This window comes from Phaethon aethereus, assembly GCF_964289735.1.
Source record: "Phaethon aethereus genome assembly, chromosome: 17".
Classification (NCBI taxonomy): Eukaryota; Metazoa; Chordata; class Aves; order Phaethontiformes; family Phaethontidae; genus Phaethon; species Phaethon aethereus.
Window position 1 is genome coordinate 6,283,539 of NC_138593.1, and position 23,401 is coordinate 6,306,939.

Consider the following 23,401-nt stretch of genomic DNA (forward strand, 5'->3'; position numbering starts at 1 on the left):
AAAAGACCTAAATAAGCCAGCCACCATCCCTGGAGATATTTAAGAGAGGTGTAGGTGTGGTGCTTATGGTTTAGTGGTGGGCTTGGCAGTGCTAGGTTAACAGTTGGACTTGATGATCTTAAAGGTCTTTTCTAAACTAAATGATTCTATGATTCTTTATTTGCTGTTGCTTGATGTGTGTATCTATCTGCATAGATACGGTGTAATGCACCAGAAGACAAAGAAAATCATAGAAAATTAACTTCTACAAAAACAAATGGGAGAATATACTTTTCCCCATACAACAACGTAGATCTTTTCAGTATTGAAAGGAAATGTACTTTCATTTGTGTCTAATGCTTCATCTTTCTCACTAAGTAACATATTTAGCCTTTTAGAATTAATGTCCTAAAATTGCTTCAAATTGTCTGCCACAGAGTTTCTATAGCCTGTCTGTTTTTTCACTATGTATAGAAGACACAGAAGCTTTCAAAATAGAGCATACAGATTTACAGGCATTTTCCACTTTATTTATCATTAGTGCCTCAGAAACATAAAGGAAATGGATTAGTTGTGAAGTTTAATGCTGAAGAAGAGGACCTAGCCGACGTTCATTTTAGACTTCACCCTAGTGACTGTATTTGGGCTGAATTCAGGGAGAATTTCGTCTGAGCAAGGATTGTGTTATTTGACTTCCCGTGCCAGGTATTAAGAGTTTATTCCTGCTCTGCAGGCTGTGTTTTGATGCTGAGCTTGGGAGGTAGCTTTAAACTATCTGGCTTGGGGACCTGCAGAACTCGACCTGCAGCAGCACACGGCTCCATGTGGGTTGATTTACCCCATTTCAATGTGATGCTGTACTGCTGTAGGACTACAGAGACATAGGTGACACCAGTGCCATAGATCAGCTGCCAGAAAGGTGTGCTAGAACAATTTCATCTGATACTGTGCTCTGGAAAGCACGGTCTATTGCATCATAAATTTTGTGACTTGGAATAGGGCTGGTGAGCATATTTGTAGCATCTGCTTCCTGAGAAAACATTCAGATACAGTAAAAAACCATAACCATAGCTCTTTCATGGATGATAACCAGTGCCAGCACAACATTAACGTTACCTATTATGGGTGTAGATTAAACTTCATAGCTCTTACGTAATTATTACTGACAAAAGATTAAGCATACACACTTACTTTTGTGTATAATATATAATCCATATGAATTCTTCAGTCCAGATAAAATCTTATGATCCCCTGAGGCTAAATATTTTTTTTCCAACCTTTATGGTATTTATTGAATGGTTGTTCCTTAAAGGAAAAATACTCCAATTTCACTGTACAAAACCTTGATCCTGCCTCCATTGCTGTTATCCATTTAATATCTTTTTAATGCAAAGAGAAGGCAAACACTGCACTATAGGCTGCAAAGCATTTTGTTCTCACTGACTTAACAGCTCTTTTTATGCAGATGACTGCTCCATGTTTCATCTGCATAAGTTTTATCTTCCAAAGGAACTCTGTATTTATTTTTCTTCACTGACATTTAAAATTGATAAAGAGTCATGCTAAATCCCTTGAATACCCAGCATTTGACTTGGGAAAAAGAAGGCAGAGTAGAAGTATGAAGGAGAGCCAGATGGGCACAGGTATTTTTGCTTCTGTGACAAAGTCCCTGCCATGGGTAGACAACTTGCATCAGAGGAAAAACGGTGCCAATCAACGTCTACTCAGCAACCGAAGATGTGACTGGGAATGTGTAGTCATACCTGTGGGACCTTTAGTCCAGGAAGATCACACACCCATGGCAGATCACGTTTCAGCAGACAGGCTTATGTCTGTGCTTAATTGCTCTGTTGAATATAATTATTCTTGACTTTGTTCAAATGTGTATAGGAATTTCCTTTCTTAAATAGACAAATGTGATAGTAGACTAAAATATTGCCTTTGCTTAGGTGTTACACAAGTATTATTTCTAAGGAGTTATTCCTGATTTGGACAAGCATGGGAGGGCAGAATCAAGTTTATGGGATATTAAACTCCACCCTGCAGATTGTATTTCAAAGTCTAAGACCTAAACAATGCCTGTAGATGCTGCTTCTTAACTACTGAGTATCTTTCTTATTTATAAATACAAGGTGCTTGTATTTATACAAGCCACAGACATTACAGAATGAAAATACTTCTTCCAAAAATTATAGTTCTGTTATTAGGAAAATTTTACAGAATTTTATGGGGATGATATTGGTAAGATTAAACAGAAATTGCTTGTCAGAGAATTTTGTTAAGCCTCATGCAGAAAACCTGAAGAATTTAAAAGGAAATTGAAACTTTAAGCTGTCATGTATAATACTCTGTCTGGGACCTGGTTATTAAATTCTGTAAGATGATAAAAACCCAAACCTTCACATTTTATTAAATCATACAGGAATTAACAGACAATTATTTAATATTTAAAGGGATGAAGTTTTACCATATTCAGAACTGTTGGCAAGAAGAACCTCACTTCCTCTCCAGCTCCTGGCCTGGAAAGCTGTGCTAAAGTGGCACAACAGGGTATCGCAGTGCTGAGGGCCAGAGACACGCAGCTCCCCCTGAAGCAGCACCGTAATTGTGTCATTCCTGTGTATTCCCGTGAAGCACTCCTCCACCTCCCAGGATGCAGCACACTGGAACTGCCAAAACCCATCTGGAAATACAGTCTACTTTAAACAGAGAAATCGTATAGAGCTCTTACATATTTATGTTACAATAAGTCTTGGTTGGGTGTCTGAGTGGGATCTGAATTTGCTTCTGTCTCTTCACAACTGTCTCTCGCTGCCATGTGTGCTGCTCTGGCTAACGAAATGTCGCCGTTTCTGTCCTCTCGCCTGCTAGTCGTGCACCCCTGTGAGAAACTCAAGTTTGTTTTCTAGATGGTTTTGAACCCTTGAGTGAGGTGCGCTTACTTGGGGGAAAGTGGTTAAAATAAGCCTGATATGGCTCCAGAGGATATCGCTGCTTAAATAACGAGAGACAGAAATTACATAAACAAAAACCAGGCTGAAAAAGGACTATGATTCTCAATGAAATTAGCACTAATTCAGTTTAACTGTTAAACTAGTGCTTTATTGAAAAGTCATTTTGTTTGTCTGACGTTAATTGATTAAAACATGTTGTATTACACAGCTGCAGGAGGCTGTTGAGTTAGACTTAATTCTAAAATTACTCTGAGCTGTTCTGTTGTCCACATGAAATTTAGCTGAGCTTGCAGGGTTTACTGGAGGACGTACTTTTGTTACTAAGATTGCCACCAACTTTGCCTTTTTGCAGGCTGCCCAATGGTGATTTGTGTAATTTCTACGACATTGTCCCTAGAGAGCTATGGAGAAAGTCACAAGTGAGTATGAAAATGTCTTCACTCCAGATGCAACAAGGATGAAAAATCTGATGGGGGGAAAAACTCGTAGATCTCTTGACAGGACTGTAGTTCTGCAAGACCCTGCTGAAGAGCAGGGAAGATAGCCTGCAAAGGCACGACTGTTGTATAGGCATATTCTTAGACCTAGACGCCTCAGGTTTGCTTTTCACTGCTGAAATGTTCCTGAGATGTTTTGCTGTTTTCCCCTTTTGCTGCAGAGCCGTAAGGCCTCCTACAGGGAGCTCCCTGCTTACCCCACACGCAGCGTAAAGCGTGGGCTGAAACTTTTCTAACAAGATGAGAATAATCTTTGATCATTAATCAAATATTTTATCTTTTGAAGAAAACTGCAGTTAAACATCTGGAGACCTAGAATGCGTATTGTTAACAGTTTTGAAAACTGAATTCCTTTCCAATTTGGAAAAAGAAGAGCAAATATATCTGAGAAAACACTGTAGGATTCAATCCTACCATAATGTAAGCAAAAGATTTGGAGCCAGGGTTATTTGTTTTTCTGTGATAAACTAGCTTTCATCGTCACTGCTGTAAGACAGACGTGTGAAGCTGACAGTATGTTTCCCAGCCTCTTCCTCACCCCCAGCCAGGCAAGGCAGGGGGGACTTCAATTTCTCTCTTGCTACAATGACAGTGCTCGCAGCACTGAATCGAGAGCCTGTGATACAGGATACAAGAACAACAAATAGCAAATAAAACCTTTCCTTTCTTCTCATCATTCCACCCCTAATGCTATTTGAAGGCGTGCTGGGGCAGATAGCTGTCACCGACTCTCTGCAAGATACAAATCAAAATGAGATCCTGCCTCAGATTGCCCGAGTGCAAGGGGAAAATGAGCTTCTTATTGATGCTCTATCAGGTCTCTTGCTTTTAAAATTAATCAGTCTTTTTGTACTCTCTTTTAGTCTCTTTTTCAATTAAGAACATTACTAACTAGGTGACCATGTGTTTCATCTAAAATAATTCTGATTTCTCTCTGCAGCTGCTGGCTTTCACTAGAGAATGGAGCAATCTGGGCTTTTGTGGCGCCGGCGTTGTTTGTAATTCTGGTAGGTAAACCCGCTGCTGCTGCTGTTTTCTTGTAGCACATCTGTGTCAGCCAAGCAGCAGAACTGGCTGAAGGTCTGATGTCAGTCCTTGTGCCAGGCCAGTAAGCCTGACTGAACAACAGAGATGAATCATTTTGTTCCTCTGATTTTTGTGTTTTACATGGTTGCGTATTGGTTTATGCATATTAATTATCACACTATTAATTCCCCTCTTCCACGACTAAAATACCAGGACAGCCCTTTTCTGAAACAGCCCTGTTGGGGCCATTAATAACTGTGTAGAACCAAGTAATCTTGGGAGTTTTAATAATTCTCAGGAAGATCCGCCAAAAGAACAAACTCTGTGGTTTGTGTTTCATATACAGCAGTAAAAGTTGAAAGTCTGATTCCGCCCCACTGGTAGTTGAAGCTTTTGCTTGTAGAGAGCTCACTTTTCCTGGTAAAGCTGAGTGCCCTCAGGGAAAATTATCATCAGCAGAGTTTGCAAGCAGTCAGTGGCTAGCAGGAATGGGTTAAAGCAACGGCATGAGCTGTCGCCCTTTGGGTGAGCTCTGGGGAAGGTAACAAGCTGCACCTGCCTCCTTACAGGGATGAGGAATTTGTGCTATTCCTCTGATTTTGAATTTGATGTCAGGTATGGCAGTTTGTCCTGCTGATCAAGGCGAGTTTGCTGGCGTTCAGGTGGCTGCTGCAGACACCTCTGCCAGCTATAATGAACATCATCCTTCCAAGGGCAAGTGCAGGTTCATGGCTCTGATGTTGATACATGAACGCTCTACAGCAGTTTAATTAAGCCCACACATTAAATTACAGTGCGTTGTAGCTTAATCACTGTGATTACTTAAGGAGTCAGGGGTGTTTGCAGGGATTAAAGTGGGAGATTCTTCCTCTTCAGCACTGTTTCCAATACTTTAATTGATCGGGTTATCTATGATTTTTGCTGCAGGTTATAATGTCAGAGTGACAGTATGAACATGGAGTAAACTCACTGATTAGTGAAATCGGGTTGTCTTTAAAACTTTACTTAGATTTTAAAGGCATGAGCCCAAATCTAGACCAGAGTCTGCCTGCTGTGGTGTTTAAGGAAGGTCAGGTAAAATAAGATCCTGACCACTTGCATGGAGGAGCATCAAAATCAGCCACTGACTATACCTTGTACTTCCCTAAGCAAGCTTAGTTTTCCATGGAAAGCACAAAGAAACTTCCCCAAATTTCATCACACAGAAAAAAACCCCACAAATCCTGCTCACAAGCCAAAGGAAGGAAGGAGAGCGCTTCTAAACTAGTGTTTACCATTGCATATCTCTGTAACTATTTGGCAAGCAGAAGGTGGCTCCTTGGCTGACCTTTTCCATCACAGGCAATGTTACATTGCAGCGGACTGGACATCCTAACATTTGCCTGGGAGACAGTGAAATCAGCACCTCTCCTAGGCAGCCCAACCCAGCCCAGCCCAGCATCTTCCACCCAAGATACAGCTATATAACCTATAGAAAACTAGGCTATGTAACCATATGTTAAGAGAACAGTGACAATAGTTGCTGTATTGATGTGGCAGAAATTGCCTCATGTTAGCATTTTAATCAAATTATTAATGACAACACCAGAAAGTCCCTGTGCAGGAAGGGCTGAACTTCTTTTACCTAAGTGAAAGCATATACATGTAAATAAAAAATGTTGATCACCGGTTTAGAGCTGGCTAAACAGCTCTGGACTTTGTTCCAACAAAATTAATTTCTCGTTGGCCTGTACTTTAGACCTTCTGTATGTGAGTTTATATTTAAAGCTATGTAGATATTGATGATTGAAGAGCACTTAAAATAATTTAATATTCAAATGTCTCCTCACAGTAGCACTTGCTTTCTGGCCATTGCTCAGCAGCGAAGGAGGAAATGAGATGCAAGCAGTAAAATCAAATCTTTCCCAGCTGCTGTCCAGAGATGATATAAATCAAAACATGCCAGATAGCGAAGCGCTTACTCACCTGAGTGAGCACAGCCTTCAACAATTTGCATGCGTAGCTGCTCACCAGTGAAAGTGAGGGTCTAACTGTCTGGCTCTCACTTACGATATATAATATTTGTGCAGCTCAAGTTGTATTCTTGTAGGGATACAAATATTTTGAGAAAGAGAAAAAATGACCTCACAAGGTTTATCCATGTAGAGCAATTTGTTAGATAGTCTAAACGCAGCTCTGCCCAGAATAGCAGCAAGCTAGCTGACAAATTATTCTCTCTAGGCATTGACTATGCTAGCTGAAAAATGTGTTAGAGCCTATAGGGAAATAACAAGGCTAAACACTATTTTGTGTGTGCCTGTGTGTCTATGCTCTTTAAATAACAAATTAGCCACTAGTTGCATGAACTAGTGTTTAGCTCTGAAAATATGTCTCAAAAAGCAGTTTTTGACTACTTTCATCCACAGTTTCTCCCTGCCAAGAAAAAGGATTATGCTGTGAAGAAAACAGGGGGACTGCTCTTTTCAACTCCCACTCCCTTAGACACAAGGCAGACACAGTCTACTTTTGTCCTGCCACATCCTTACAGGCAATAAAGACACTACGGAGCCTTAAAACAGAGTGATGCGGTGGGAGTGTGACTGGGAAAAAATACTCACACATACTTTTCTAGGGAGTAATTCACAGAACCTCCCAGCCCTCTACGGATTCCCAGACCCAACGTGCTCTTTTCTTGGGGTTTTAGTCAAGGGATGTGATGAAAGTAATAGTTCCTTCTACATGTAGGTCTTTTGGCTTCTACCTGCATCTTAAGGTTTAAATATCACTCTTACCCACACCCCAAACCACAACACTCAAGCCTCTAAAGCATCCCCTTAAGGCAGCTTTGCAAAAAAATTGTTGCAAATAATATGAAAACCAAACTAATCTCATCCAGCCAAAGTGGGCCTGGGACACGTCTTCAAATGAAAGAAAGAAAACTTGACAAAGCACCTGAATTTTTGGAACAAGACATTAAAACTTCTGGCAGACGGCTTGCTTTGTTATCAACCATCTGCTGCCTTGGTGTGTTTCCATAGATAGGGCAGAATTAAGGAAATTCTGCGGAAAGCATCTGTGTACGCAGAGCAGCGGGTGTGCTGCAGCCAGTGAACAATCCATTGCAGGGGAGATACTGGGCTGTAGTGGCAAGTCCTTTCTATTGTTTTCCCTGTAAGTAGTTATTTTCCTGGTGTGTTTTTTCTGATAAACAGCATTTTTATGGAGCTAAATGATTTTCATTAGCATATTGTAACAGTTCTGTGCTGTGGGGACATCAGTTTTGTAACCAGTCTCTTCAGATGGGACTCTGTGGAACTTGGGTCCCAGGCTGAGATTGCCATCACTGTCTTCAGTTGGTCCTTCCTTATGAATATTCTATGTATAAAAAAATATTCTCTCCCTTATACTTGCTGATCATACATGATTTAGTTCTGTTGCCTCATGGTGTTTATTCATACCTTTATTTATACCAGTGCAGAATTAGGATAATTTTTGTATGTTGAATAGTGTCTTACTCTGCAGATAGGCCCACTGGTTGAAAAGTGACAATTTGTGTCCCTTATTAAACATCATTCATCATGGGAAGAGGTGACAGAATTGGACCCATAGCGTTTAAAGGCCCTGAAACAGTAGGATTCCTCAGAGTCATTGAAATCCAGTACATACTGAAGCGCTGTGGTGGATTAGAGCACAAATGAACAGACGCCAGCTGCTAAGCTTCTCATTTTTTCTTATTAGCACTGTTATGAGCACTTTTACTATTTTAAAATTAAATTCCTTCATTATTTTAAAATTAAATTTCTTCTTGCTTAATCATCAAGAAAGTATGCAACATGTTTTCAAACAAGGGGACAGACTGTAAGAAACTAAAAATTAAGGATTAATATTAGGAAAGAATAGAAGTCAGGCATCTGTTACACCTTTAATTTATTACGTATTTTCTTGTGTATTTCCTTTCCAACCTCAAGGTTTTGCTCTGATATTCAGCTCTGACTGGTGTCATACCACATGGATGAATATGGAATCACGTACACAGAAGTCTAAAATAACTCAGTTTAGCCTATTCCATCTGTAGTTGCTCTGGGATAGTTAAGAGTGGAATCAGGCTTTCCAAAATCATTCTTCTACATTTCAACATCGATCTAATTTAATCGACTGGCTGTGTTTGGAAGTGCATAACACCCAGTAATGAATTCTGATGTGACCTAGCAATGGGCTGCGACTGCAACAACTTGCAGCGTTGGTGTGCTACTAATGATGTCATGATAAGGATCAAATTAACTTGCACCTTGAGAGAGTATGTTAAACCTCAGATTGGAAGAGTCAGTTTTAGCTCCCTGTACCATTGCCCGCAACTGAAGTGGAGCCGAAAATAGTTTGTGGTTTTAGAGGAAAGCTGCTCAATGGATTTAATTAAGGCAATACGTTTTATCCTTTTTTTTTTAGTGCCTCTGTGCTGCCAAGCCTTTTCTTGGCTAGGATGCAACACACCACATCAGAGGGTTTTACACATGGGATTTCTGCACTGCACTAAATAAGAAACAAAGATCTCATGAGACTTGGAGGAAATCGAGGTGATTTCCTGCAAAAAAACTAAGTGAAGGAAAGAATTGGCTCACTGTATTTGGTCTGACAAATTTTTGCTGAGAAAAGATAGTGAAAGAGGTCCTTCTTGCACATTTAACTCTCTTCCTGATCTGACAATTTTTAGTCAGATGAAGTTGCCACTAGAGTGAGCCAGAGCTCCCTGATGTCATTGGGATTTTTCCATGGGCTCTGGTGGGCTTTGGACCAAGCCTACAGTAAGAGGAACTGGCAGCTCCTGCTGATTTCACAGAGACTTGCGAGTGCCTGGGGTTGGACAAGCTGCCCTGAAAGGAGCTCTGTGAGTTAGGAAAGAAGCACTGATGTTATTAGCTAATTCTTTTGAAAAGTAGAGTGTGGCCAGTACCTGCAAGCAAAAATATTCTAAGTTCCTCAGTAATTTTAGGGCAAAATAACTGCAACTATCAGGTAATCTGGCCTTTCAGAAAAGTAAAAAATAGGAGCTATATACAGTTCCCTTACCTAAATGTTTTTTTTCTTAGTTTGAACATTCTGATACAGGTTAAAGCCTAATGAGTGTTTCATCAACTAAGCATTCTCCTATTCAAGTAATTGGCGAAGTATTTACATCATGTGCCAAAAAAATCACTGGAGTGTATTTTGGTTTCCCAGGATAAGGACAGTGGAAATACCTCCATGCTTTACTGACTGAAACATTAGCAAAGGAAGACATTTGTAGCTAATCTGTTTAGGCTGGATGAGATTAATTTCTCAAAATACCTAACCAAAAATCCTCAAGTCGTTCAGGAAATTTAAATATAGAATTTTGGGACTTGAGTGTAATGGTTAGTTGCTAATTTTACAAGTACCTTGGTTTTTATCATCAGTGAGATCACAGTGTTTCCTTCTCATCTTTTAAACATGTTACTAATGCACCCTGGAAAGGATATAGTCACACTGACTGCACAAGAGGAGAAGCTCAAGACCTTTTTTAAGTTTCCACTTTAGACCATCCAAAATACCTAGGAAATTAATTTCCAATTCAATTTGGTTTTTATAAAGAAATTAACATTCAGCTAGAAATGCTGAACAGTTTTTGCTTTAGAAAACCATCTAATTTGTCTCTTTTGAGACTATCTTGCTTGTGCTGTTTTCATGACCAGATCTTAGGATTCATGTCCAGTTTTAGTGAGAGTTTGCAAGATTCTGAGTATTCATTTGTTGGTGCGTATCATTCATAACTTTCATTGACTTTTGTAACATGTAGGAAATTCAGAATTTGAAAAATGAGGTTTCATCTTTTTTTATTTAATTGTTTGGGGGGAAAATATTTGAATATACATTATTTCGGCATAACCTTCATATTTATAAAATCCTATGCAGAAAGCAAAATACAGGACTGTCTAAAAACAATTAGGAATGGAAGAAAGCATTAGGGTTAAGCGCTTGTGGGACTGGCAGGAGCGCACTGTTGTTGGCAGTCATCAGAACAAGGGATCATGGAGCAACTGTGGCAGGATGTACTTGAACTGTCAGACATCCACAAGGAAGTGTCAAAAAGGGAGACTGATGATGATGATCAGTTGGCGGACATGCAGCAGAAAATTAAGAGAGTTTGGAGGAGAAAGAGAAGAGAGAAAGAGAAGAGAAAGTGTTAACTTGTTCATGTTCATCGTTCGCTGCTTCAGTCAACACGCATATTCAGCATATAAGTGGGTTTCTAAAAAATGCTTGCTACCATCTCAAAGAATTTATAAAAGGTATTTACAAAATATGCTTTGGTGGGAATAGGGAAAATGATCCCAAGACCGTTGAATTTAGTCTCTTATTCATCTCTGTAAAACTGATTGAACAACAAGTATGCTTGTAATTGAAAAGCTGTCAGGTTCCTCTGGGTATTCTTTGGACTGGCTAAAAAGCTGTGGCAGAAATGGACTATCACAGCTGTGCTCCTGCTTTACACCAGGTGATGATCTGCCCTCAGAAACCTAAATTTAAAAGACTGGTCAGAAGATTTGAAAAACACCAAAGAAATCATTATCATAAAAATTAAACAGTTTTTAATTCACCCTCTCATCCTCAGAATATTTATGTCAAAATAGAGTGTGATTACTGAGTTTTAACTGAGCAACAGCACTATTTTGAAGTCTTCTCTTTCTTTTTGTTCTGTCGTTCAGGGTAGGTTTCTTTTACCCTTATTCTTAGCTTGGTGCTAAAAATCAGCTTTGTAGCTGATGTATAACTTTGGACAGGAAGGGGGAAATAGGTCTTTCACCTTCATATTCTCTCCTCTTTTTTTTTTTTTTTCCTTTAAACCCAAAGTCTTTGCACAGCAAGACAGTCCCACATTTCCTTTAAATGATAAAGATTTCCTTCCTTCTTCACCTGTGACTCCAGAGCAAACTCTCTTTTGTTAGACATTACTCTTCTCAAGATTTCCTACTTTTCTCATGGGAGTTCTTTTCATTTTATTGATGTTTCTCCTGGGCCCGACATCAAAAGGAGCAGGGCTTTTGAAGAGCCGAGTTCAGGCTTAACATATTTTCTTCATTGCTGTTTTAAAATAATCTTGTGCTTAAATTGCAAGCAAACTTTGGTAAGAAACAGGAATTGCACACTGTGAAGTCTAGCGAGAAAGGTGCTTTCTGAAATCTGTGCACATGCAAGCACAAAAACAAAGAGCATGCAGACACATGCCCCCCCTTCGCATGTTCTTGTCTAAATTGTCAGCTGGTAGCAGATTATTAGGGTATTTATTTGTACAGTAGGGATCCTCAACGCTTCTTTAGCTGTGAAGCAATGTATCAATCCAGCCTTATCCTGAACAGACAAGGACTGTTCCTGAAGGAAAGAAAGCACAAGCAAGAACTACCCACTGTGGGGGGAGGGAAATCCATTGACACAAGTGTCAAACTGTACCAGTCCGAAATTGGAAACTGCTTTTGCCAAATAAATAGAACAAGTAAAGTTCCTATTTTCTGTTGTATTTGTACAGTACACTCCTAGGGCAGTTTGCACCTCTGATACAGCCAATACCTTCCTGACCAAGTCTTGTTCCTCCTTCTTCTTCAGGTCAATATCGGTATTCTCATTGCTGTCACAAGAGTCATCTCAAGAATCAGTGCAGACAACTATAAGGTCCACGGAGATGCCAATGCCTTCAAGTAAGTTTTTCTCATTCAAATTACATTGTAGCAAGTTAATAATCTCAAACTAGCAATGTTATATCATAGAGACATGTATCATAGACTTCTCCCAGAACACTGATACCATTCCTCTTCAGTAAAAAGCAAATAATGCTAAAGGTAGCATATCGTTCTCTTGAATGCAGACAGTTAACCTATATTTTATAAAAGGTGAATGGTGCATAGGGTGAAACCTGTAGTTCAGCATGAGCTGAAGTGTTTTCCTCCTTATTACAGTCTCCAGCATTTGCTGATCCATGATTTTTCCTTTTATTAATGGAGACTTTCCTATTCCTGCTATATTCAAAGATAAATCTCACAGAGCATCCTTAATCTGTACTGGGATATTGCAACTATTCTGCTCCTTTGGAGGATAAACCTTGTTTCTAGCCCCAGTTCAGCATAATATTTAGGCATATGCTTATCTTTAAGACTCTCTTGATACTGCAAAGCACACAGACTTACAGTGGATTTAAATGTGGGCTTAAATTCAAGTGTGTCTTTATATCAAGGTGCCTTGAGCCTCTTGGGATGGTGGCCTCTCTGTGAGGGTATTGTCGTTAAAATACTGCACTAGCAAGGCTAGAGGGGAAAAGTAAGGTGGACACATTGCTACAGCTGAATACACAAGGACAAATTCTTATTTCTAAAATCTATAGGATTACGTATGGGTAGCTAAGAAGATAATTTAATATACTCAGTTTAAAGTAAGATGATGAATATTCCATTTTGTATCTCCTAAATATGCTTTAGTCCAAATATAAAAAGGACACTGTATATAACTCAAGGAACATGTAACTTAGGTAGAAGAAAAATGCAATGATGGTTTGTGTTTAATGTTTCTGAGTCACAGGCTATTGTATGATAAAGATTTGGTGCCACTGCTCTGAAATGGTATCACAAAGAATAAGTTTTATGCTTGGATTACTTACGTAATCTTAAAAATGTCATTCAGTTTTAAATGTTGGTGACAGCTACCTAATTGAAGTTAGTTTAGTTATTGTATACTTATCCAACAGGAAAAGAAATAAGGTAAATAAATCTGCACAAATCTATAAGATAATTACATTGTAGTAAAAGACTGAGAATTAAAATGACTGTTTCAGGGCTGGCTGAGTCCTTATCACCTTCAGAAATACACAGGAAATATAGAACCTTAGGAAGCAAATAAGTGTATATTGTGAATGTCAATTTGTATATACTATTAGAATTATGAAAATGGAGGAACAACCTCCACAAGTAGAAGAGGAGCTACACAGATTGCTCTATGTACTTAGATATTTCCGTACTTACGTTAGAAAGAATTGATTCAATACATACTGTACCCTGCACACTAATATATATTAATTTTTTAAAAGAAAGCTATGTGTGTGTGTGCATAAGTAAAACAATTCATGAATGGTTGGTCAGGGAATAAGATGAAATCCATTTAAGCAGGAGTATACGTTCTTAGTTCAAGTATTATCAGCTGTAGACTTGGAATCGTGGAGATCTGTACTGAAAATGTGACTTCCCAGACATACTGGCTAAGAGATGCTTCTTGTGCCAAGTAATTTTTAAAATACAGTTTTAGGATTTGACCTAACAAAAGTGATGATGGTGGAGAAAAATGATAATCAGTGGGAAGATCCACCTGGAGGCATTCAATCGTTAAATTATTGGTTAAGCAGAAATATGCTCTGATAGAACAGCTTTCCTCATAGAACTAAATTAATTCAATAATATATAATTGAAGGTAAACAGAACATCCAGAACAGCTCATTTTCTGTAGGTATCATTACAGAAATGGGTCCTCAGATCTTAGAGGGTATTTATATCCTGATTCAACATAGTGGTGAGGTATGATGAATTAGAGTTTCATGTACAGAGGATGTCATGGAGAAAGTAACTGGCTTGTTGGAAAGAAGAGAAATATAAGGCCTTTGTAACACTGGGTTTTATTTTCTCGTCATCAGTATTCCTTATACAGGTGAGAAGTTTGTATGTGTAGTGAAATCATTCTGTCCATGGTACCGTTTTCCAATAAAGAAGAGAACAAAAAAGAGGGTTCTGTTCTGACAGCTGCACGGGAAGTGTTTTTCATAGTGAAAAACCCACACGCCTCCAACCACTAAAGGATCCTAGATCTTGATTAGAGATTGTTAATACATGAGAGGGGATTAGCACAGCAAAACGAATCGGTGACAGAGAGCACAGAGAAATCAGAACAACTCAATAAGCTCTGTAGTTTCTGTAAGTCGCTGTCAGCAAGGACTACAAGGTAGTTTTTGAATCATCAAGTTCACTTGGCTTAGGGAAGAATCACTGAAGACTGCAAAATGCTTTGTGTAATATAAGCCTTAAATGAAGGGCCTGTCAGGCATCCATCCGAGTAGTGCAGTTCATTTGATATTAGCTATGGGGGAACTGCAATATGTTAGAATGAATTTATCAAGCACTTCTTAGAAACACAGCTGAATTAAAATGGCACGTGATTTTGACGAGACAAGAAAGTACTTTGTGGCCATGTTGCAGTTCTTTGCTGCAGTGAAGTGGTACATAAGGCAGAAGTGGTTTTTTAGGGCTGTGTTCATGGTTTCAGAAAACCAAAGACAGAAAACGAGAACTGTAGTGCAAGGAGCTGTGGAGGGGAAGCCTGCTCAATCCAATAAACTTGAGAGGGAAAAAATGAGGGATTCTAGTGCTGTCTTTTCAAGCCGGAATGAAATTTAAGTGGAAAGCACAATGAGAAACAGTAAGTTGCTGTCTGCAACAATTTGGATGATAGCACTTACACAGCAGGGTTTCTAAGTTTACACGTGATAATGAACTGAAAGGCACAGCAAAACTGGCTGAAGAACGCTGAAAGTGCCTGTGGCAGAAACGTGAGGGAGGTGCCAGCGCCAGCTTGCCTTCCCTTGGTGACTCGGGCCAATGTCTGTATCTGCCTTTAAGCACCTGACTAAGAGGCCTCACGCTTGCAGCTGTTGTTGAATTCAAACACGAACGGCCGTTGTAGTCTGAAAATCCCAGCCTACAGGTTTTACGGGACAGGCCCGTCATCGGGCTCAGCTCTGCCCAGGCTTTGCTGCCAAAGGAAAAGTTGAATCACAGTGACATGGACTGGCTTCCATTTCTGCTGGCAGCATGGATGGGAGCGCACCTGACCCGGATTCGTGGCCCTGAACTCTGGAGCCCAGGAAAGCTGACACCTCCACCTGGAGTCCCAGTCGATGGAGAAACGGCTGCTTCTGCCATGCAATCCAGCTCATTTGTTTTAGGCAGTTGCCTTTAGAGTTCTGATTTCGCTCCAGGGACTGAGGGAAGCCTCGACTGCCCAGCTCGAACTCAGATACCACCTTCGTGCATGTCTCAAACCAGGTGCGATAACTCACACCTCTGAGGCCATCGACCACAACTGAGCAGAGATTGCTTTAGGAAATCGTCAGAACAAAGATGCAGTTATGAGCCATGATGATATCAGTTAGAAAGGATATCTGTTGTTAGAGAAGTGCTAGTACTGGAGCATATTTCGTTTCCCTAAAGATTAAGTTACTTGGCAATGCAAGTGGATCTTACCAACAAGGCTTGTTTCTCTTGGCAACAGTCAGCAATAAACTGATGTAATTACTGAGAGTAATTGTTCCTAATTTTCCTTATGGCAATGGGTGCTCTCAAATGCAACTACGCATAGAATACGCATCAGGGAGAGCCAGTGCTCTGCTCTGAAGGCAGCGTCCATTGAACTTCATGTTTTAAAGGCCAAAATAGAAAAGGAAGTTGTGAATAAAATTCCTTTTTTATCATAAAATTAATTTATTATTAATATTCCCCATTCACATTTTGCCCAGAATAAAGTGCAGTTCATTTTGGGCTGATCGACCTCTTGAGGTTCAGATGTTGCTTGTCACAATGGAGATAGCAGACAGCATCTTGCTGAACATTTTATTCTAATTTCAGGGATATTTGTGTGGTCATGTCTTTTTGCTTGTTTAAAGTACATAATAATAGCACTCCCAAAATAAAATATAGGATAAATTGAAGAAGCAGCATAAAAGAGTAAGTTTATATGATACATAAACTGCAAAATGCCCAATAATTTAAGGCAAAATGAATACAAATAATTAATCAGTACATGATCAGATATGCTAATTAATGTAAAATAGACTCCTGTGATAGTCTGAGCAGTAAGTATTTGGCTGTTGTAGGAATTTTTGTATGTGACTGAAAATAGTCACCTTTCTAGCATCTGAAACTTCAATTCTGCAAGACCAGTTTAGTGGTAAGAGCTGAGCAAAAAACTGTTATCAGCTCCTATTTAATACTTGAATTTACTTAAGAACATGCTTTTTGTGTTGTTTTTTCATGCATATTGAACACGTGCAGAATATGAGCTGTTTCACTTAGTTGTGACTGCTTATATTTTGAACCTTTTATTAGATGATTAGCTATTGACTCTCAGCAAAATACTTTGTGTAATAATTTAGATGCCGCTTTCTGAGAATGTTTTGCATCCAGGGAACAGATTTTCCACCAAAAAGCTAATTTGAATGTTTTAGTTTAGAATGTTTAGAAGGCTGAATCAAATACCCAGAAACATTTAAATGCCTACATACAACATTTGTTTGCATTATCCATTCTTCTTGACTGGGCCCTCTTTTAGGGAAATAATTCATCATATGTTTGAGTTTAAGCATATGAGTAGTCTCTCTAAGCTTCATGCAATTAAAGCAGATTAGTTTAATGGGATTGCTCACGTGCTTGAAAAGGCACATGATTACATTTCTGAGTCATGAACCATTTGAACTCTCTTTCTTGCTTATTTCTGCTGCATATAGTCTTAATTCTGCTCAATACATTCATTAACTCTTATTCGGACCTAAATAGTTTTTTCTTGCTGCTCTACCCCTTCAAAGTCTCATTGCTGTGTTTACTTGGGAAGTTACTGCCCTGTCACAGTGAGAAAAGTTATCTAATGTGACAGTGCTTTAGAAATGTGCACGTTTCATTACCCATGGGGAGAACTCTTCCCTGATTAAGTCTATCACAGGCAGTTAGTTGATTACATGAGTTACCTGGCTCTTGGGATTACAAGAGTTAAAGTAAAATATAATATTCAAAGATCTTAGTTCTGCACTAAGACTAATATTAATCGTACTAGAGGAAGAAGCAGCGCAAAGCACATCTCTGTTGCAGGAATAGTAGTTTTAGTCTAGAAACAAAGATCCAAAGCTGAGCCATACCACCGCGCTTTCCCAGCTAGTTCACTTTGCATTGTATTGTCCAGAAGAGCTACAGATTCATTAACTTTTCTTGAATAAATTGCCAAGTCCAACTCTTATTGAATAGTTTCTCACTGCTTGCTCTGAAATGGTCCGATGAGTTGGAAAAATCTCTATCTTTTTTATAAAGTGTACACTTTGGAAGCTGGTGAACCAGGAGTAATAGCTATCATAATCATCCACAGAGAAAGCAATTACCACAAATTAGAAATATTTCTTAGCTTTTTACCCCATTTCTTTCTTTCATTTTACTCATTTCCTTCATCCCTCAAAGCTTGATCCTCACTCAGTAAAATAATAAAACAGCCTATTAGTTCTCTATTGAGTGGAAGAAAAACATTTCTTCTGTTTAGGTAAATTAATGACTAAAAATTGGAACAAATGGCAGTAGCTGCAGTGCATGGGAGCAAAATGGCCTCAAGTAAAGCTCAGCACAGCAAGCAAGCCATGTAAGCTGTTGTGTTCCACATTTTTGAATACAGCATAAAGCACTTTGGATGAAACTGAAAACAGAGTATGTAGGTTTAATGCAAATCCATTCCTTCCTTTGGTTATTTGAAAAAAAAATAAACTATACAGAAAGATTTCCCTTTGACAGATACAAATACAAGAGAGTTGTCCTCCAACAGCTCATGATGCTGCAGACATCGGTGTGGTTTAACTGTGTAATTGGCCATTCCAAAGCACTTTGCAAAGCCATCTATTATATCCCTGCAGCACACCGAATGCACTGTGGCAAGTTGCTCATCCGTTTAATCAGTGATCCATTCCATGCCACGACTCTGCACCAGTATTTTATTTTGTTTATAAACGTACTGCCTGCCTTTCAGCCCAGTCACCTTTTGTCTCAGATACCAAACCTCCAAGTTAGTGGTCACAGCTTTGGTGCTTTTAACATCAGGGATTATTCTGTAAGATACTGTGTATTTGTTGCGTTTTGTTCTTGTGATTCCATCCCTGTTTCATGTCATTTGATGTCCCAAGACTTCTCTTTTTAAGGATTACTTGCAGCTGTTCATTTTCATGGAAGGTACTTGTCAATCACAGCACTTGCTTGAAGCTCTCATGAGAGCTCTGCTGCCAAAGGAGATACTGTAATCTCCCTCCATAATTAAATTCCACCCTTTCATGATACCATTAGAGAATTTCTCCCCCCCACCACCCCCACGTACTTCCAAGAGGGGTGAGGAGCAAGTTACAATCTGCAAACCCTTCTTAAAGTCTATGGGGATTCAAAATCCATAGCACTAGAAAATCCTTTCTATGCCCTCCTGGGTGGTAGATGCTTCAGTAAAACCCTCAGAGAAATGGAGCTCCTGCTTCGGTGTGCTCTGTTGAAAAACAAAAGAGCTTCTCCCATTTGCCGACGGAGAGCCGTCGGTTAGAAAGAGCAGTGTGGCAGGCCAAATCCGCTTTCAGCAATTCCTTTTCTTGACAATTTCTAATTGTGTGTAAGGAATCATGTTCACTGAACATGGCTTCAAACAGTATGAGTGATGTACCTCATGGAAACTCTTGGAAGGAGGAGAGCTGACTGGCAATAAAGGAAATAATTAAAATGAAAGTATTAAGCAATGACAATTAGTGAGCTGAAGTACTGCTGCCAATTATAATGTCTTCAACCTAATTAAATGTTTAGTTCATTGAATATGACAAGTACAAATGCAGTTTGGGTATCTCCTTATTAAACTCAGAATTTTAGACTAAAAATACATGGGTTTGAACGTTGCCAATGAGCGTATTAATGAAGAAGTGCTAATCTTTTAGGAACCATAATGACAGTAATGGTACTGCTTTCGTTACCACAGATGCGAAGAGTCATAGCACTGGAGAAAGGCTTCAGGCCGTGTCGTGATTGTTCAGGTGCATTTCAGGCACATTTTGGGAGGAGTAATAAAAGCTTATAAGCATGTAAAACATAGCTGCAGAGAGGAGGCTACTCTGCAAAACCAGAGAAAAAGGGACAAATAGTAATAGGCTTAAACTGATGAAAAAAATCAAGTATCTTTAAGCTTCCAGTAGTGGGAGGGGAGTTGCAAAGCACTGGAGTTGATTACCTGGAGAGCTGCTAAGCTTCTATCTTTGAACAGCTTTCAGAAGTGGTTGCACTAATGTCTGTCAGGGCTAATTCTGGTGACAGGAGTGACAACTGTCTCGTGGCTGAGCTGGACAAGACGACATTGTGAGTCCTTCCACAGCTTATTTTTTTTCTTGGTTGCCTCCTTCTGAGCTAAAATCCACCTTTGTGGGAACTGTTTTCCATCTGTCATTTCTCCTTCAACAGGATTTATTGCTCCAAGGTGATCAGGGCCTGTTGATTGTGGGCTCCAAAGCAACAAGCAGCTCTGATACTCGTGTGCCTGTTTGTTTCTTGTGTTAGGAAGGGCAGTAAGAGACAACATATTCTTGTATTAGGAAGGGCAGTAAGACTTCTAGTTGAAGATGTCCCTGCTCATTTGCAGGGCGCTTGGACTAGATGACCTTTAAAGGTCCCTTCCAACCCAAACTGTTCTATGATTCTATGATATAGGTACAAAATAATACTAGAAAAACTTGGTATTTAAGAGGTACTAGATTTTGAGTATAAGGATATAATACTTTTCACTAGAGATGCTTAGACATGTTTGTTTTCGTATCTGAATGTCAGACAGAACGAGGTTTATTAAAACTTGGTTATTAAATCCCTATGATGAAACCGTGCTCTGAGCACAACAGAACCAGTAATGGCAGGGAAGGGCATGAGAGAAGGGACCATACCAAGCAAGCCACCCTTCAGCTATTTCTCATCTTCAACGTCTGGAAAGCTACGTTGTGCTTATAGATCTATGGTTGGATCAATCTCATGATTCCATCCTATCAGTCCCTGATAGACACTAAGAGCAGTTGTTGCAGGTGAAAGCTGTTCTCTGCAGGAGGTGTACTACATTGAGACAGGTCTCCTTAGGTCAAATCAGGATTTATGCAGCATTTAATGAGAACAAAACTCTCTGCTGGCCGCATGCTTAAGGCTGGATCATTCCTGATGTGTCTTTCACAGTATACAATGTGCCAGCATACACAGAGTCGGGTCAAAGATGTTGTTAGCGATATGATGGTGTGACATATGGGAACAACACAGGTGTGGTGTCACGCCCCCCCGCCCCCAAGTTTTCTAAAGAATAGCATGTCGTCTTTACTTTAGAATTGTAACAACAGAAAGTGTCAGCTTTTGAAAATCTACAGTGAAAAAGAACTTCGAAGTTCACATTCCTTTGCTTTAAAAATTTCCTAATTGTTTTTAGTTTTCAATCTTTTAATATCTGATTTTAAGCCATGAAAATACCAGTAGGAGGAGGACAGTCTTATGAGTCATAGCTTTATGCCTGGTACCAGAGTAACAATTAAATGCTGGTCGTTCATCATGAAATGGTACAATTCAGTGTGAACAGCAATAACTTCAAGAGTTTGCTTGAACTGCTGCATTTCTATCCTTGGTCCCATTTATAATCCTAGAACTCTATGTCAGCTTTATGCAGAATAATTAGACAAATATTATAGTTATGCCATCGCATAAAGTAAATGCTTATTTAAACATGCACCTTGTGCAGAGCTCTAGGCAACCTTGTAAATCACTACCCAGTCTGACACTGCTCTTAGCGAAGTGTGATTTACATATTTTTCCGACAATGCGCTCTCAAAATAAAATTAAATAAATGAAAAATATGGGTAATTACAATAAAGAAAAGGTTCTATTTTAGGATCAAAAGCACTTTTAAACTTTTAGGTACTATCTTCAGGTAAGTAATAAAATGCCATTAACTATAGATATGTTACAGGTGTTTTAGAAATAGAAATTGGAAATTATGCCCAATGCTTTTCAACTGAAAAAGACGTGAGGCAGAAACACATATTTTAGTTGAAGAAACTGAATAAAAAGCACTTTTCTTTTGGAACAGTATTAGAAATAATCAAAAAGGCATTTAAGTCAGATGATAATTGAAAGCACGAGAACACCAGGAGGCTTTCAAAGTGAGGTGCTGTAATCATCCCATGAAGAGCCATGTTCTTTAACTCTGTGTTTGTTATCCCCAGTAAGTCTCATGTACCTTCTCCAGCCACCCTCCCAAATTAGTTCCCTTGTTTTAATAAATATAAAATTAATTTAATAAATATTTTAAAAAAATTAAAAAACTAGGGAACATCCAAATACAGTAACAGAACAAAGAAGTCTTAGGTGTTCTGATGTGAGCAGAGATAGTTATGATTCAGATTACTTGTTCAAAAAAGTAAGCAGCAATGAGAGAGACCTAAATAAGCATGGAGCCGCATAGAGGAGCTAGTCATGAGCTTTTGTCTGACCCCACTGTACAGAACAAGAGAACTAGCAAATCCTCAGCTCAGAAATTAAAAAAATAAATGACCACAGTGTACTTTTCATTTTCATAATGTATGTGGAACAGCAACCATACCCAACACTGCAGCATATTACTAAAGCAAAGGGCTTGAGATGGTTCCAAAAAGCCAAAAGAGCCTCAGACACAAACACTGGCGTCGGTGGCAGCTCCCCAGCAGCCTCCGCGGTGTCCCGCACCCCACGAGACAGCTGGCTGGCAGCCTGCACCCCTTCTGCTCCTGGAGCCCTCATGGATACCACGAAGGGGTGAGGCAGAAAAGAGGAGGGACCGGAGCCTTGGCACGACAGAGCCAGGGTGTTGTAGGGAGGTTAGTAGGGAAGTAGGCAGATTTTTCCATATTTTCCATTTGCTAGCAGGTCCTTTGGAGACGGCAGGAATCAAACCAGTTAGTAAAACATTTTGATTTTGACAAATTAGAAAATATTTTTTGCAATTTTTCTAACTGGGCTTTTCTGCAAGTAATACAGCATCAGCTATGACATTAGCTTCGATAAACACGATAAAAGCCATATGTTGCCAGGCTTCTTTAATGCCAGCTTAATAAGAAATCAAGTTTCTCACATTACAACATTGCATAGCTGAATGCTTTCCTGCAGTTTGTGTTATACTCCGAAGCAGCAGCCACTAGCAGTTTTTAGAAACGAGAGAGCAAGACGGTGTGATTGTAGCTGTACTTCAGCAATTCTTTTTTTTCCCTTATGTACATTTGAGACAGGCGATCAAGCAAGTGTATGGCTATTTATTTGCCACTACTGCAGTTAAAGCTCATATGAACCATTTCACAGAAAATTACTTTTCTTTCTCAGTTTATATGCCTGACCTTGATAGCTTTGCTGTTCACCGGTACTGTTGCCATGGAAATGGGAGAACGATCTTTCTGTTGATATCGTTGCATAATGAAGGGTCACTGAGACTGTTTAGGTCAAGAGATCATTTTCAGAGTTCAGCTCCTCAGGGCGGTGAATGTTATTCCAGAGGAATTTTGTGTATGGGCTGATGTTATTGTTACTTTGTCATCCTAAATTAAACTGTGAGCCCTGCTGACTTCAAGCTAGGAGCCAGAAATATTTGCCAAACCTACAGATTTCCCATAAACCCCATCTCTGTGAGGCCGCTTTCTCTGGGTGTTCCCAGGCGTACAGAACTACCAAGCTATCAAGTCCATTGCCACTGGTCAGCTGAACAGTGGTAACTGGCTCTGTAATTGCTCCTGACCATCTTGGATTGGGTGTAAAACACAATCACTTATACTGGTAAAAGCCTCTGGTGATGGAAATTTAAGTCTCTTCAGGGTGTAGCTAGCTCAGAAGTTTTTTCCTAGTGGCTTCTCTTAAAAAGCTTGACATTTCTACAAGGGCAGTTTAAGAAAGGACAGATAGGAGCCTGTCCTTCTCCAGTGGACATTGACAACAGTTTCTTTCTTTCCCTGCAAACTTACATATTCAAAACCCGCCTCATTTTCAATAGGCCACATTTTCTAGATTTCCAACCATTTTTGTTGCTTGCCTCCAGAGTCTTTCCAGAGGACCGCACTTTTCCTGAAATCCGATACTCAAACTGCAATATGATGCTCCAGCTCAG

General features: G+C 39.4%; 1 protein-coding gene across 1 annotated transcript in view; it reads left to right on the top strand.

Annotated features, from left to right (window-relative positions):
* The window catches only part of ADGRD1 (adhesion G protein-coupled receptor D1), a gene marked incomplete at both ends in the record, with an annotated part of 155,743 nt that overhangs the window by 115,558 nt on the left and 16,784 nt on the right, over positions 1 to 23,401 (top strand). The window contains 3 exons of the mRNA XM_082007811.1: positions 3,286 to 3,352; positions 4,371 to 4,437; positions 12,053 to 12,144. Of these exons, the coding sequence (XP_081863937.1) occupies positions 3,286 to 3,352; positions 4,371 to 4,437; positions 12,053 to 12,144 (226 nt within the window). The remainder of the gene's footprint in view (positions 1 to 3,285; positions 3,353 to 4,370; positions 4,438 to 12,052; positions 12,145 to 23,401) is intronic.